General features: G+C 42.2%; 1 protein-coding gene across 1 annotated transcript in view; it reads left to right on the top strand.

The window, feature by feature from the left end:
• Positions 1–1,147: 1,147 nt before the first annotated feature.
• Positions 1,148–17,318, top strand: part of CD28 (CD28 molecule) — a 32,741-nt gene continuing 16,570 nt past the window's right edge. Inside the window, exon 1 of the mRNA XM_069983409.1 lies at positions 1,148–1,349. Within this exon, the coding sequence (XP_069839510.1) occupies positions 1,244–1,349 (106 nt within the window). The 5' untranslated portion in view covers positions 1,148–1,243. The remainder of the gene's footprint in view (positions 1,350–17,318) is intronic.

The raw sequence follows: 17,318 nt of genomic DNA on the forward strand, positions 1-17,318 counted from the left end.
GTTGAGATAGTATTTTATGTTCCACTCTGCCTTAAAAAAACTTCTCCTTAAAGTCAGTACAAACTGCTGTCAAAGGCTTTTTCTTGAGCCAATGTTGTCAGTCCCTATCAGATTTGATGGTAAGAATAGCTTTACATGCATTTTTTTTAAAATAATGGACACTGTTTATTATCAGGCAAAGTCATCTACATTACAGAGGAGCAACATTAACATTGGTTTGCTGTGGCCATTGTAACCTATGGAGGGCAGAGGGGCCGAGGGGATGAGTGAATAGGAAGAGCAGACAACCAGCCCTGCAGTTTGGAGACTGTCTGGGCATATAAAACGCTAGATTCAAGGTCAGATTACTCAGGGCTGGTATGGGAACTTGGTGAGGTAAGATTGCAGGGTGATCTGCTGTGCAAGGCTGCCTTTTCTCCTCTCCATGCTCACTCATTACCCTCAACCCCTCCCCCCTCCATATCCTATAATGGACACTGAAAACCTGCTTCTTCTAAAGTGAGGGGGAGGCTGCTTTTTGAGTACAGAAGGAAACTCTTTTGCTTAATAAAACCTATTACAAAGTTTCTTAAAATTAGTTATACTGTTGATTTCTGCAAAGTGACAGTTAAATGACAAATTCACTTTAAGTCTTTCCTGACATGTTTTCAGTTTAATTCTCATACCTTAAAATATGTTCGGAATTTGGAAGTAATAGTACGGCTGTATTTTTAGCATAATAATGCGCTCAATGGAAATGGAAATTTACATGGCCATGCTACACCACATTGAACAATTGCCGTAATTGATTAGGATTGTCCAAATAATGAACATGCTCATTATTTACCATCAGCTTTTGCTAAATACAGACAGTTTTTCAATATCTGTGCACATATTGTTTTATATTCACTCCAAATTATGGTCATATATAGGTTGTTTTTCCCTCTGTATGAGCCTAGTCTTATATTTGTGATTTCATTGTTGTTCTGTGATAATAGAAAAAGGAATTGGAAATGTAGTGTAGCTTAAATGTAGTGTAGAAAATATGAAGTCATAATCGTGGTTTCCTGTCTTGTATATTCTCGACCTGAATGAAAGTTTATTGCGTAACAATTTTAGTAAGATAGGCTGTAAGAGGAGGAGACAGGCTTAGGAAAAAGTGAGAGACAAGTGTTATAGTCACTGTAGGGTCTGAAGATAATAGTCAAACATGTTTTTCTTCTCAACCAACCTTGGTTGATTGATCCTCCAGCTCTAGTAATGTATGAATGATAAGGTAACAGTGACTTTATACTATTTTGTCACTGTTAAAACCATGGCTCTGGGGAAGATCTGGTCTATGGGTCTGATCATGCTGGTACAAAGTATAGGTAAGTCCATTAGCAATCTATATTTAGATTATGTCAAATACATACAGTGCTTATGGTGTCCATCTTATTTAAATTTAAGACTGCTGTTATGTAATGTCAGATGGCTAGTTTTACAAACTAACTATAGCCTGTGTTGTAGGTAATAGTTTTTTTTTACGTTTTTGCATATTTTACCATTGTGAGCAGACAATGTCATTAGACAATGTATAATTAAATTAGTGATAAATACAATCATCTTTGTCTTATACATATTAACTGTCCAACTTTTGGCAACAACTGAAATAAAAGGTTTACATGATTTGACATTGACATTTTTTTGTTGAAAATGTATAAACCAGTCTATGGGGAAAAATCTTTTTAACTGTTAAGTGTTTGTATCAGTTTTGTTTCGCTTAAGCCCTTCAGGTATAGAAGTAGACTTGTCTTAAAGGAAACCTTTCACCAAGACAATGCTATTTAATTTATCAATATTATAGAGCAGGAAGAACTGAGCAGATTGATATACAGTATATCTCTGTGGCAAAATATTCAGTAAAACTTGTAACTTGTTGATTAAAATCCCTTCTCATTCTGTGTCAGAAATCAGAGATTTCAATCAATACATTACAAGCTATACTAAATATTTTCCCATAAAGATAGATATCAATCTGCTTGGTTCTTCCTGCTCTATGACATGATGACAATAGCTTAGGGACAATGGCGTAGCTACCATAAAGGCAGGGTAGGCAGCTGCTATAGGGCCTGTGCAGGAAGGGGGCCCGGGGGAGAAGATAAGACCCATCCTGTCTTTCTACTGAACTTATGTACTGTAGTGTGTAAGTGACCTAATGTTTATTTACATGCTGCAACACAAAAAGGTAGAAGACAAAGAGATCTCTGCTTCACTACACTGATAAGCCCTGACCAATTAAGTAGAAAATGTTTAGAGCTCCATCAAAGGTCTGGGGTTATCAGTGCACCAGCTGTAAAACAGATATCTCATTGTCTTTTGAACCTAGGGTCACTTACACACAGCACTACATAAAGGGGTTAAGCAAAAGGTAGTCTGCTCCTGTACCCATGTATTTAACCATAAGGGGTCCTAATGGGCCCTTATAGTTAAAAACAGTGTACTGACAGAGCAAGCAGCCATTGGCACAAGAGATTCTGTTTTTGGCCACATCACACACATATATATATATATATATATATATATATATATATATATATATATATACAGTGCTTTGTGTTGTGCATAGGGGAGGGGGAGGCCCTTACAGCTTTTTTTTTACTATGGGGCCCCATGAATCCTAGCTACGCCCCTGCTCAGGGAGTATTTTCATGGTAACAAGTTCCCTTTAAAAAAGCAACTTTAAATATCTTTTGACATGTCAAAAGATTTGACAGGTCTGGTCTTAATGTTCAGACCCACACTGATTGTTACACAGAGCTATGAGAGATGGTCTCTATTGTAAGTCTATGGAGACAATCTTTTTTGATGTGAGGAAAATAGTCTTCTGCAGTGAGCCAGGAAGTGAAGTAGTTAGCCAAGGCAGGGGTCTAAACTCTCAGACCCTATCCAATCAAGAATTTTTTTAAACTGAAACTTAAAATTTTTGGGGGGCAGATATGCTTCACATTCAGAATACAGGTAGATAACCAAATACTCTCCTTAAAGGGCTTCTAAACCTTGAAAAACATAGGAGCATAACATAAATAAGCTCCTAGAATTATAACAAACTGTATAAAAAAGCAGTTTTGCTGGCATCTTGAAAATGGGGGCCTCATGCTACAAAATTTTCTGTAACAAGTTCACTCTTCAATTTAAAGGGTTATCCAGGCTTGGAAAAACATGGCCACCTTTTTATCAGAAACAGCACGACTATTGTCTCCAGTTTCAGTATGGTTTTACAGTTAAGCTCCAAATGCGAAACCCCACCTAAACTGGAGACAAGAGTTGTGCTGTTTCTGGAATAAAGCAGCCATGTTTTTCTAAGCCTAGATAACCTCTTTAATATAGTACACAAGAGACCGAAAAGGTTCAGTGTTTGATCTGATTGTAATTGGTGAGTATTTAAAAGACTTGAATATCCTTAGCAATACGCAAAAATATTTTGCTTATTATTTGAGTGAGTGAACTATGTATATGAGAGTGATTCACCAATTAAGTATATCTAGTCATAATAATCCATGAAAAAGTGCAGCAAAAGTCGCTAGGTTTATAGTAAAATGCACACATGGGGAATATTGAGGACATCGTAGATATGAAAGAGCATAAGGAACAATTACCACCTTTCAAATACTATAAGATACTATCAATACTCATTCTTATAATGGGGAGCAACTTGGCAGGCATTGTTTGCTACTAAACAAATTTCCATTATGTTTCCTGATCAGTTAAATGAGCACTATTATTTATAATAATGGTAAATCAGCAGGTGATATACTACATCATAGCAATTTTGTTTATTTTTTTTAATACGATGCTTTAAAATTTGCCACTATGTGTCTCACTTACTAAAATTTGCCACTTTGTGTCTCACTTACTAAAAACAGTCGTGGCTCCAACACTAGGGCCATAACCTCTTTTGTAAAAGCAAAAAAGAGACCAAATGCAGGAAGTAATGTCAGGTATCCCTCTGCACAGACTGGCGCAGTGAAGATAAATGCTGATTTGCCAGCAGCCATACACACCCCTGTACACACCCCTGTGCACTGCTGCCACTGAATAATCTAACTGATCTAAGGGCGCACCCTTCACCTTAGGGTGAAACGCAGAATCATGAGCAGCACAATGGGGCACTAAACAGACTGTTAGAGTGGTGATATTAGAGGGGTTATCCGGTTAACAATAACAATATTCTAAACAATCCCCCTTACCAATACCACCTTATGTCTTATATACATGTATAACCTATCTTGCACCTTTGCCCTGTTTTTTCCCCTCATTCTTATCCACTCTGGACATGCAAAATCCTCTACTCTGGGTCCACTCTGACCAAACTAAGTTCCCCCTCCCTTTGTTGTCACAGGACATGAGATCTCCTATTTGTCTATTCATTCAGCCCTATTGATAAGGGTGAAAAAAAATCAGTCACCTTCCAAAGAAGTCTTGAAAACATTTGTGAAATAATGGATTGTACTTAAAGGAGAAGTCCGGTGCATTAAAAAATCTGTCAGCCGACAGGGGTGCAAAATTGATTACAAGTACTAACTTATCTCTCCCCGTGCCTGCGGTGAGTGGTGGGACTGGCTACGGGACCCCTGCCGGGCACAGGATCTCCAGCGCTGAGTCGGCTGAGTGACCAGTGCATCAATACGCACAGGCATTTTCCCCGAGTCACCGCGGGCACGGGGAGAGGTAAGTTAGTACTTGTTATTAGTTTCCCTACTGCTACTGCCAGCTGCTGGAATTTATAATCTGCCGGCCTTTTCCTTTAAGAGCTCATTGAATTCTAGTATGGTGCCACTATTGGAACAAATGCGAGATTTCGTCCAACGTCAGTTTCTGACCTTACAATTGCAACTCTAGATATCCTGTAGAACATCTCAGAAAAGTGAAAGCTGTTATAACTGTGTGGGGTGGGGAGGCAACTTCATATAATTATAGCTATATTTTTAAAATTGGATGTCCTAAAAACTTCTGTAGGTATAATGTATAGGTGCCCAAATACTTGTAACCATATAGTATGTGTATGTATCTACATTAGCTTGCAAAAGTATTCACCCCTTTAACTGTTTTTTCACAACCTAGAATTAAAATGGATTTTTTGAGATTTTGCAACATTTCATGGAAAGAACAAGCTGAGAGCTTTAAAGATGTTGTTTTCTTTTTATTATGAAGCAAACAGGACAAAATAACAGAACAGTCAGTGTACACAACTATTCACGCCCCTAAAGTTAGTACTTTGTAGAGCGACCTCTTGCGGCCTTGCCGCATCTTGCCACTGGGATTTCTGTCCATTCCTCTAGATAAAAATGCTTCAGCTTCTTCAAGTTAAATGGTTTTCATTGGTGAATGGTAACATTCCTGTTGGAAATAAAACTCTGTCCCAGTCTATAATCACTGACAGACTGAAACAGGTTTTTCTCAAGAATATCCCAGTATTTAGCTCCATCCATCTTCCTCTCAACCCAGACCAGTTTCCCAGTCCCTGTTGCTAAAGAACAATCTCATAGCATGATGCTGCCACCACCATGTTGCACTGTGGGGATGGTGTACTTGGGGTCATGAGAGAGGTGTGTTGGTTTGACATACTGGATTCCTTTGTGTCCGAAAAGTTAAATTTTGGTCCCATCTGACCAGAACACCTTCATATGGACAGATACTCCAGTCTTTGTATGGGAACTATTCAGCTCCTTTAGCCTTTCAATGCCCTTCTTGCCCAGTCTGAGAGTTTTGGTGGGTGCTACCATTTGTTGTAGCATATTCTTTCCATCTGATCATAATGGATTTGATGATGCTGTGAGGGATCATCAGTAGAGATGAGCGAACCGTCCGAGGTTCGGGTTCATATGAACCTGAACTCTCGGCTTCTGATTCCCGCTGTCTGCCCGCTCCATGAAGAGGGTGGATACAGCCTGAGGACCGCCTGGAAAACTGGGATACAGCCTATGTCTATGGCTATATCCTAGTTTTCAAGGCGGTCCTCAAGGTTGTATCTACCCTTTCCATGGAGCGGACATTTGTAGACATTTTTTTAACAACCCAACCCTGACTTGTTTGGAGATCACCTTGGTCGTCATGGTATTGTTTGGTGCCTCTTACTTGCAGCCTCTGGGGTCTTTCAGAAAAGGTGTGTAAATACTGACCATGTGACACTTTGATTGCACACAGGTGGACTTCATTTCACTAAGCATGTGACTTCTGAAGAAAATGGCAATGTTTTTCTCTTTTTATTTCTATTTTTTTTTTATATATTTTTCTCTTTTCACTTTGAGAACTTAGACTCAGTTTGCACAACTGAGTCTAAGTTCTCAAAGTGAAAAGAGAAAAATATGCATAAGGGTGCCTTCACACCTACCGGATCCACAGCGGATCTCACTTCTGCGGATTCGAAGCTAGAACCGCTGCGGATCCGGTATCAATTCACCCCTATGATAGCACATATTCGCAGCGGGATTGACATCCCGCTGTGAATATGTGCTTTAACTCCCTGGTGCCCGCAGACCCACCGTCGCATCCCCCGCATCAGCCCACCCCAGCCCGCCGCCGAGAGCATACAGTACCTGCTCGGCGGCCCGGTTGCAGTGAGGCTGCCGGCTCTGGTGCCGCTCAGGATGTGCTGCCGCCGGAGATGGGGGATGCGACAGCGGGGCTGCGGGCAACAGGGAGTTAAAGCATATTCACAGCAGGATGTTAATCCCGCTGCGAATATGTGCTATCATAGGGGTCAATTGATACTGGATCCGCAGCGGTTCTCGCATCGAATCCGCAGAAGTGAGATCCGCTGTGGATCCGGTAGGTGTGAAGGCACCCTAACACACAATTCAGACAAAAATTGTAATGTAACAAAATAAGTACAAATCTAAGGGGGTGAATATTTTTGCAAATCACTGTATGCATTTTTTTTTTTTTTACTGCTCACAGTTGAATTATTTGACCAGTTACAAATTTCATTCTGACAGCTAGTCAGGTTAGTGCAGGTTAGCTTGTTCAGCTATGTTCTTGAACTGCCAGGTGCTTAGAGGGTCATAACATAATCTCCCATGTTAAGTTCATGAAAAGCATGTTGCATTGGCTCAAGCTCAGCCTGCCTGGTGGCTCTGTCACGTCAGACATAAAGAGATGGAGTTGATCATTTTCATACACTATTGTTGTGCTCACAAGAAAATCTGTAATGTATAGCCTTTAAAAATGTTGCTTTGTTATATCCCAAAAATGTGTCTATAGTCTTGCTTTCACTAACTTTACAGATGTTATTAGGCTCAGTCCATCATAGATACCAAGGCAGAACACAGGAGGGTGAGGGATGTGCAGGAGAGAATCTGTAAATCAAGGCTTCCTTCTGACCACCTATAAAGTTCTGGACAGCTGACCCTTGTGCAGCTTTTCACTAGCAGCAGTGCATTGCTTAGACTAGGGATGCCTTTTTTATGCAACCCCTTCCTGTAAGCCCCTCTCCTATTTCCTTTAAAGGGGAAATCCAGGGAATGTATCTTGAATTCCCTGGAAGATCCTGCCCCCAGATTCCCGGGATTGCAACTATGCACCCGGGATCGCAGGCATCACAGGCATAGTAATTGAGCAAAGATGCCGTCGGACCAAAAGTCCGACGGTTCGCTCATCCCTACTGATAACTACTGAAAGACTTGGGATTTTTCAATAGCAGTAATTTATAATTTTCGCCAGAGTTCTCCTTTAACTTGGCATCATGATGTGAAATACCTCTTCACAATAAAGGGCACTCTCAGGTGTGCAATAACAGCAGTAAGAGCAGAAAAAAACACCTTGCCGCCACTTTGAAGGGTTAATGTAACAAAACTGTGCAAAATTGAAAGTGCAAGTATGCTATGAGTCAGAAGTCTCAACCTCAATAATATTGAAATTAAAGTATCATATGGTGATAACATTAACAGGCCCTGTTGAGTGCATTCAATACAAGTGGTAACTTCACCAAATTAAACTAGTTGCAAGGACTCACTTCTGCTCTGTGACCAGGTGCTGGGAAAAGCTGGATCCAGTCCTGGGAAGATTCTCCTAGTTGTAGTGAGTATAATAGAAGTAGGCTTCGCTTCGTTATTACAGTAAATTTGCTTATTTCTAATTAGTTCAACTCCAAACTAATGAAATAGATGACATATAAATCAGTGAAATAATTCAGAGTGAAAACACATACAGAAGATGGCTTACGGGCTACGACCACATAACGTCATTATCAATGACTGACTGGTGGCCAGCACCACCAGTCAGACTGTAGTTTGGGTCTGAGGCCAGAGTTTAGGCCCCTATAACGCCTGGGGCTGGGACTCCAGGCTCCATAAGTATCCTCCCTGTCTACAATTCCCTGCCTGTGATAGAGCCTCATACCCTGAGTTACCTCTTGACCTAGCAATTGTTCTGACTGTTATACTGTTAGACTGGTATCTTTGACTTTCTGGCTTGACTTTGTGACTACTTATTGGATTACATTTTTGTACCACGCACACTGCTAGTTGCCGACCCGGAACTCTGACCTTGCTATTCCTGTGTTTTATTTGTCTTGTTCTGTGTCACACCTGTAAAGATTGGGACTGTCGACCAGTTGTCCATGCCGCCTAGGGCAGTCAAGGCAATTAGGCAGGGACATGCCAGGGCATCACCTGTCTCATGTCATTCAGTTCCCTAGACTTGACAATTACATTGTAGTAAAATAAGATATATATATATAAAGACACATTAGAGGTCAAAATTGTGGACACTTTATAAAATTATGTTTTGCAACATTGCACGTTTATAAAAAAAAAGTGTGTTTTGGTAAATTCTACTTATATATCAATTGAAAGATAATGTAATACTGAATTCAGTAAAAAAAACAAACAACCCTAAACCTTAATATCAGGTGCAAATACCACAGTCATAATCAGTTTACACTACAGGAAGCGGTTATAACCTCAATTAATTTCCTTTATTTTGGAGGATACCTCATTCATGCAAGGTTTTTTAAGCAGTGTTGTGATCTTTTTTTGGGGGGGGTCACTGTAATTTCTTGGGATGGTCAGCAACTGAATGCCCTTTGCTGTAAACCACTGTGTGCATATTTTTAGAGTGCTGAATCCTATAAAAGATATAATGCATTGTGGGGGAAAAGATCTGCATGGTGTGAATGTATTTTCTTGCATTCAGCATACCTTAGATTTCAAGGTGGTGAAAACCATCTGCTCACATACATGGCCAAATCATAACACTTGTTGACTTCTTTCCACTTGCCCTCAATGCAGTCAGGTTGTAGCTCTTCTTCTGCTCCATGTCTTAAATATTTTCCCTATTGCTACCTATTAATGATCTTCAAATTACTTGCTTCCACTGATCTTACAAGGCCTGATGGGAGGCAGCAAGCGGGAGCTCGTTTTCAGAGTCTTTACAAGGGTGTGTTCACACAGTCAGGTTTTTAATTGAAGCCAAAACCAGGAACAGATTATTAATGGAAGAAAGACCATAAAAGAAAGACTGAGATTTCATCTATCTCATCTATTCAAACCCATTCCTGGATTTGTTTTCATTAATTGCAATTAAACACCTGAATGTGCGAACATAATTCAAGTAGAGATGAGCGAGCATCCGAGCTTGGTACCCATTCGAGTATTAGGGTACTCAATGGTGCTTGTTACTCGTGATACTCGAGATAATGGCATCTTCCTCTTCCTGCATGTTTGGCAGCTTTTTTCAGCCACTCATCATGCAGGAGAGTCTTTGGGAGCTCGTAGCATCACAGGGGAACCCTATATGTCAATAGCAGCGATTGGCTGGCCAGATCAGATGACCTGGGCATATAATAATCAGGTCCCGCGGTGGTCGCACGAGACACAGGCTGGAAGAGACTGGGAGAGAGCTGCTGTCTGTCAGGGGAGGATTAGGCAGGGAATTAGTGTGCGGTTAGGCAGGAATCGGACACGAAGAGCCCAACAATCCTTCTAAGGGCTTAAAATTTTGAAAACATATTTTGTTTTGCTCACTTGGCTGCTGGCTTGTACTTGTAGTGCAGCTGTCAGTAGTTAATTTGTCCTGTTGCTGACATTCTCTTGGCTGGCTGGGATCTGTAGTTCAGCTATTCCTATCCTTACTGTGCTGTGTCCTGTGCATGCTGCCCCTGCTGGTTCCTGTCCACTTCTGTGTTGCTTCCATCATTTTCTAATGTTTCAAGGTTTTTACGCAACCTTCCCTGTGCAGAGCTTTGGTCCCCTGCAAAAATGATCGATTTTCCCATTGACTTCAATGGGGTTTGTTACTCGAAACGAGCACCCGAGCATCGGGAAATATTCGTCTCTAGTATCGAGCACCCGAGCATTTTAGTAGTCGCTCATCACTAACTTCAAGGCATGAGTAATCAAGTTTGATTTTGCCGCAAATTGCACAATTGTGGTAAAATAGCACAATTTTTCCATTGATTTTCATGGAATCACAGAAAAAAAATGTGTCAAAATAGTATCAAAATCATTGTGTTACTGCATCATTTAATTGCCGTAATTAATCAATTCATTGCTGCCCAGCCGTCCAGATTATGTGTGCTCTTGTATGTTCCCCTCTTGCCTTGCTTTTAGTGACATTGTTTCCATATAACATAAAAAGAAACCTTTTATACTCCAGATTTAGTCACTGTCCTACCAACTTGCCTAGCAATTTTATCATAAAAAGATGTTATTGCTTTGAATTATCTTAAAGGGGTTATCCAGCGCTACAAAAACATGGCCACTTTCCCCCCTACTGTTGTCTCCAGTTCAGGTGTGGTTTGCAATTAAGCTCCATTTACTTTAATGGAACTGAGTTTCCAAACCCCACCCAAACTGGAGACAACAGTAGGGGGAAAGTGCCCATGTTTTTGTAGCGCTGGATAACCCCTTTGAGATGGATGTTCACACACTGTATAAATGACCGCCATAATATAGATGGCCGCAAATAATGATCATGATACAATCATACAATGATCGCCTACAATCATGACCATTATTTGCGTCTGTCTATATTACCCTGGTATGTTTCCGAAGTGGGAACATAGCCTTAATAATGTGTCCACCATGTGTTACACAATACACAAGCATAAATGCCATTTTGAATTATCTGCTCTTTCCCCTTTCATTTATATGTAAACATCTAGAAATGGGCTTTTTTGTTCTAAGTGTTTGCAAAGATCACTTTTTTTTTGTAATCTAATAATGGTATCACATCTGTCTATCTATTTATCTATCCAGTGAAAACTCTCCAAAAGACCACTTCTTTGACCATCCTCTTATCTAAACTAGATTTCATGTACTGGATTTTCACCATATATTATTTTTAAAAACTATTTTGTGTGGTTTTCTGGAAGAGGTTACGCTATATATATAGAGAGGGCAAATTTACATTGTGTTGCCAAGAATACATACATTTTGTTGCTATATTACAGACAGTACTATTATACTGCACACATAGTTAGTATTGCTGCATCACACACTTACATAGTGCTGCTACGTTGTGCACATACCTTGTAATGCCATACCATAGCATGACACACCCATACGTATAAACAATAAACGTACACATATTTATACATATTAGGGGAAGATTTATCATGCTGGTTTAAAGTAGAATTGTCTTCGTTGCCCCTAGCAACCAATCAGATTCCACCTTTTATTTTTCAAAGACTCTGTGAGGAATAAAAAGTGGAATCTGATTGGTTGCTAGGGGCAACTAAGACACTTCTACCTTACACCAGCTTGATAAATCTCCCCCCATAAAGATTAGACACACATTACATAAATACATACATATTACTCACATATACAGTATACACATTTCACATGAATACACAATATAAACAGCTACACACATACAGGCCACAGGCTGTATCCATGTTTTCTAGGACTCCCTGAGGCCAGGTTCAGACTATGTAAGTGTGCGGCTGTATTTGCGGCTGTAATTGTGCGGCGGTATTTTTGGTGGTTCATGCGTACGCTGGAAAGTATAGGATATACGGCTGCACAGTGCACACTATGTATGAATCTACGGCCCGATCGTAAACGGACCCGTAAAAAATGAACAAGACCATTGTTTGCGGCTGGAAACGCCGCCGTGGCTTGACAGGCGGTCCGTACGGAGTACTTCAAAAATAGCCGGCAATGATGACGAATGCCGATGCCTCTAATAGTTAATATATTAAATTAATAAAACACATTTTCTTTGTAATAAAGTCCCTTTCATTGTTCAATAATTTAATTCTAACGAATCCATCATTTTGCAATTAAATATACTGTTAAAATAAATATATATATAAATAAATGTATATTTATATATATATTTATTTTTTGACAGTATATTTAATTTCACAATGATGGATTCGTTAGAATTAAATTATTGAACAACGAAACTGAATTTATTTAATCGGAAATGTGTTTTATTAATTAAATATTAATTAGTACAGGAAGCTCCATAAGCCGTTAATTCATATTCCCGGTAAATAGAGCATTCTGTACTAATCATCACTTTACTTTATTGAAAACATCAAATGTTTCTTCTAATTATGTTATCACAATAGCATTATTAGAAGAAACATTTAGAATTATATGTGCGCTCAGCTGATTGGCTGATCGGCTGAGCGCACATATAATTAGCGGGGCCGCAGTACAGTGACTTCATTGTGCTGCGGACCAGCGAAGAGGACACATCGGGGTGAGTATAGAGCTCTCCCCACCCCCTCCCCAGCACTGCACTCCTCCCAGCAAGGAAGGGGGGGGGGGGGGGTCAGTTAACCCCTTCCTTGCTGGGATGGGTGAAGTCTGACATCAGTCTGGCCCCCAAGGGGTTAAGGGGGATGCAATACATCCTCCCTTAACCCCTTGGGGGCCAGACTGTAAGCAGCGATCTGTAAAGATGCTGCATACTGTAAGGAGCACAACACCGCTCACAATGATGGGTGTTGTGCTCCTGTTTGTGTGTTTTTTGTGTGTTTCTCCCTTTTTGTTTTAGATATCGGTATCCTGGGGATTACGTCGGATTCCGTGGACTACGTCGATGACCAGCGTTTTTTTTTTGTTTGTTTTTTAATAAAATGGTCAATGAGGGGTGTGGGGGTGTTTTTATTTGAATAAAAAATTTTTTTTACTTGTGTCTTGTCTTTATTTCTTTACTTTATAGACTTAGTAGTGGAAGCCGTCTAATAGACGGAATCCATTACTAAGTTGGGGCCTAGTGTTAGCCGGTATAAAATGGCTAACACTAACCCCCTATTATTACCCCAGTACCCAATGCCACCAGGGGTACTGGGAAGAGTCGGGTGCCAGTGGTCCCGGAGCGTCAAAATTGGCGCTCCTGGCCCGGGCGGCAGCAGGCTGGTAAGATTTAGGCTGGGGAGGGCCTAAACCAATGGCTCTTCCCACCCTGGTGTTACCAGGCTGCTGTCGTTTGGTTTTTAACCCGGCTGGTTATAAAAATAGGGGGGACCCTATGCGTTTTGTTTTTAAATAAATAAATAATTAAAAAAACGCATAGGGTCCCCCCTATTTTTATAACCAGCCGGGTTAAAAACAAAATGACAGCAGCCTGGTAACACCAGGGTGGGAAGAGCCATTGGTTTAGGCCCTCCCCAGCCTAAATCTTACCAGCCTGCTGCCGCCCGGTCCAGGAGCGCCAATTTTGACGCTCCGGGACCACTGGCACCCGGCTCTTCCCAGTACCCCTGGTGGCATTGGGTACTGGGGTAATAATAGGGGGTTAGTGTTAGCCATTTTATACCGGCTAACACTAGGCCCCAACTTAGTAATGGATTCCGTCTATTAGACGGCTTCCACTACTAAGTCTATAAAGTAAAGAAATAAAGACAAGACACAAGTAAAAAAATTTTTTTATTCAAATAAAAACACCCCCACACCCCTCATTGGCCATTTTATATATAAAAAAACGCTGGTCATCGACGTAGTCCACGGAATCCGACGTAATCCCCAGGATACCGATATCTGAAAAACAAAAAGGGAGAAACACACAAAAAACACACAAACAGGAGCACAACACCGATCATTGTGAGCGGTGTTGTGCTCCTTACAGTATGCAGCATCTTTACAGATCGCTGCTTACAGTCTGGCCCCCAAGGGGTTAAGGGAGGATGTATTGCATCCCCCTTAACCCCTTGGGGGCCAGACTGATGTCAGACTGCACCCATCCCAGCAAGGAAGGGGTTAAGTGACCCCCCTTCCTTGCTGGGAGGGGTGCAGTGCTGGGGAGGGGGTAGGGAGAGCTCTATACTTACCCCGATGTGTCCTCTTCGCTGGTCCGCAGCACAATGAAGTCACTGTGCTGCGGACCCGCTAATTATATGTGCGCTCAGCCGATCAGCCAATCAGCTGAGCGCACATATAATTCTAAATGTTTCTTCTAATAATGCTATTGTGATAACATAATTAGAAGAACCATTTGATGTTTTCATTAAAGTAAAGTGATGATTAGTACAGAATGCTTTTTTGCCGGCAATATGAAATAACGGCTTATGGAGCTTCCTGTACCAATTAATATTTAATTAATAAAACACATTTTCGTTGAAATAAAATCAGTTTCTGTCAGTAACTTACCTGACCGCGCTCCAGCGTCGTCTGGTCCGGCTGGAGCGCAGCGCAGTCCTCCTCGGCCGAGCCGGGTGACGTCACGGAGACCCGACGGCGTCCCTAGTAACCAGGGAAGCCGCGGGTCTCGCGTTAGTGTACGTCGCCCGGCCAAGCAGCTGAGTGCTGTTGAGCTCAGGCTGAGTGACGGATCTCTCTGCCACTCAGCCTGCAGCGCACCAGCTGCTATGTGTCTGGATTCAGGAGGCCGGACCAATCAGTCTTTGGTCCGGGCTCCTGATCCAGTATAAAGTGTTTGCAGTGTCAGCCTCTAATCGCTGGCTATTAGTTGTTTCTGATCCCAGCTCCCCAGTCCCTTGTATTCTGTCCTATCCTTTTCCATTTTGTCTTGCCTGGATTCTGACCTTTTGCCTGTCCCCTGACTCTCCGCTCGGTTCTGATTTTGTACTGGTTTGCTCGTTTGGTTCCTGACTCGGCTAGTTGACTCTCCGCATTTTGTTTGTCTGTCTGTCTGCGTTTTATGTTCTGCACGTATACAGTATAGGGATTGTCTTCGTGGTTGTCCGCGACCGCCTAGGGTCGACTGAGGCAAGTAGGCAGGTGACAGTGGGTGGGGTCAGATTTAGGGCCCACTGTCGAGTGTCTTGTCTTCACCTGCCGTTCGTGACAGAATAGCCAGCCCGTACAGTTTCGTGACGTGCACCAGGATTTCTATTATGGATCCTATGAAAGCATTGTTGGAGCAAATGCAGAACCTAAACTCTATGGTACAGAGCCTTGCTGAACGGGTTCAGGAGCAGGAGGCTGCTCCCCGACAAGTTACTATGACCACCCCTTCCCCCCCTGAACCACCGGTACAACTCCCAGAAAAATTTAAGGGTGATAGAAGGAATTTCCGGACCTTCAGAGAGGGGTGCAGACTGTTCTTTCGACTACGCCCCCGCTCCTCGGGGGACGAGTCCCAAAGAGTGGGGATTATCATGTCACTGTTGCAGGGGCCACCACAGGAGTGGGCATTTTCTCTTCCTCCCAACGCCATAGAGTTAACCTCGGTTGATTATTTCTTTTCAGCTTTGGGTTTATTGTATGACGACCCTGACAGGACTGCTGTAGCCGAGCGACAATTGACATCTTTAAAACAAGGTAAAAGGCCAGTTGAGGACTATTGCGCAGAGTTCCGCCAGTGGTGTATCCCATCCGGTTGGAACGACTCTGCTCTGCGCTATCAGTTTCGGGTGGGCCTATCGGAGCAGCTAAAGGACTGGTTGGTAGCTTATCCTCCCCCTGAAACGTTAGAAGAGACCATGACGTTAGCCATCAGGGTGGATCGTCGTACGCGGGACAGACGTAGGGAGAAAGGAATCGTTGAACTCTGTAAAACCCCTACCTCTTTTCTGTCTCCTTCTAAACCTCCTCCTTCCCCGTTACCACCTCCGGAGGAACCCATGCAGATCGGGGCTACCGATGCGAAAACTAGACGGGCCCATCGTATGCAACATAATCTGTGTCTGTACTGTGGCAAAGCTGGACATCGTGTTCGGGAATGTACTTCCAAGCCTGGATCATCGCCGGAAAACTCCAGCGCCTGAGTGACTATCGAGGGGGTCACTCAGGCGCACAGGTACCACTCGATAAGAATAAATTAATGGTCCCCATCTCACTATGTTTGGGTGAGAAGTGTATTTCGGGAATGGCCCATGTGGATTCAGGGGCATCCGCTAATTTTATTAATTTCGGGTTTTGGTCCAGTCTGGAGGTATGTCCACTTCAGCTTAAATGCCCGCTGAGTATTACTGGGGCGGACTTTACACCACTGGCTCAAGGTAGAGTGAAATATATCACTCCTCCTCTAGAAGTAAAAGTGAGGTCGATCCATTCGGAGTGTCTTGATTTTTTGGTTATGGACAATTTGTCTTCCAATGTTATTTTAGGTTTGCCCTGGTTGACCCAGCATAACCCTGTTTTTGATTGGGCAAGCAGAGAGCTCGTCCAATGGGGGCCCGGGTGTGCTGCTCACTGTCTTTCTTTAAATTTAACAGGATGTTCTTCATTAGAAGGGGAGATCCCCGAGTTTCTGTCTGATTTTTGTGATGTTTTTGATGAAAAATCGGTGGATGAACTACCCCCTCATCGTCCATACGATTGTGCTATCGATTTGGTTCCTGAATCTAAATACCCGAAAGGGCGTATCTTTAATTTGTCTAGACCAGAAAGGGAAGCTATGCGGGATTATATTAAGGAAAGCTTACATAAGGGTCACATCCGTCCCTCCTGTTCTCCCCTTGGGGCCGGATTTTTCTTCGTAGGCAAAAAAGATGGTGGATTACGTCCCTGCATTGATTATCGGGAGCTAAATAAAATCACCATTAAGAATCAACACCCGCTCCCTTTGATTCCAGATTTGTTTGATCAGATTGGGGGGGCCCGGTGGTTTTCTAAGATCGACCTCCGGGGGGCCTATAATTTGATTCGAATAAGGGAGGGTGACGAGTGGAAAACTGCATTCAATACCCCCGAGGGACACTTTGAATACCTAGTCATGCCCTTCGGGTTGTGTAATGCGCCTGCAGTTTTCCAACGCTTCGTCAATGATGTGTTTCGTGAGTACCTGGGTCGTTTTGTAGTGGTGTACTTGGACGATATCTTGGTTTTTTCTCCAGATTGGTCTTCACATGTCAATCATGTTCGCAGAGTTATGGAACTGTTAAGACACAATCAGTTATTTGCGAAGTTGTCGAAGTGCCAGTTTGGTGTTCAGGAGGT

This window comes from Dendropsophus ebraccatus, chromosome 9, assembly GCF_027789765.1.
Source record: "Dendropsophus ebraccatus isolate aDenEbr1 chromosome 9, aDenEbr1.pat, whole genome shotgun sequence".
NCBI lineage: Eukaryota > Metazoa > Chordata > Amphibia > Anura > Hylidae > Dendropsophus > Dendropsophus ebraccatus.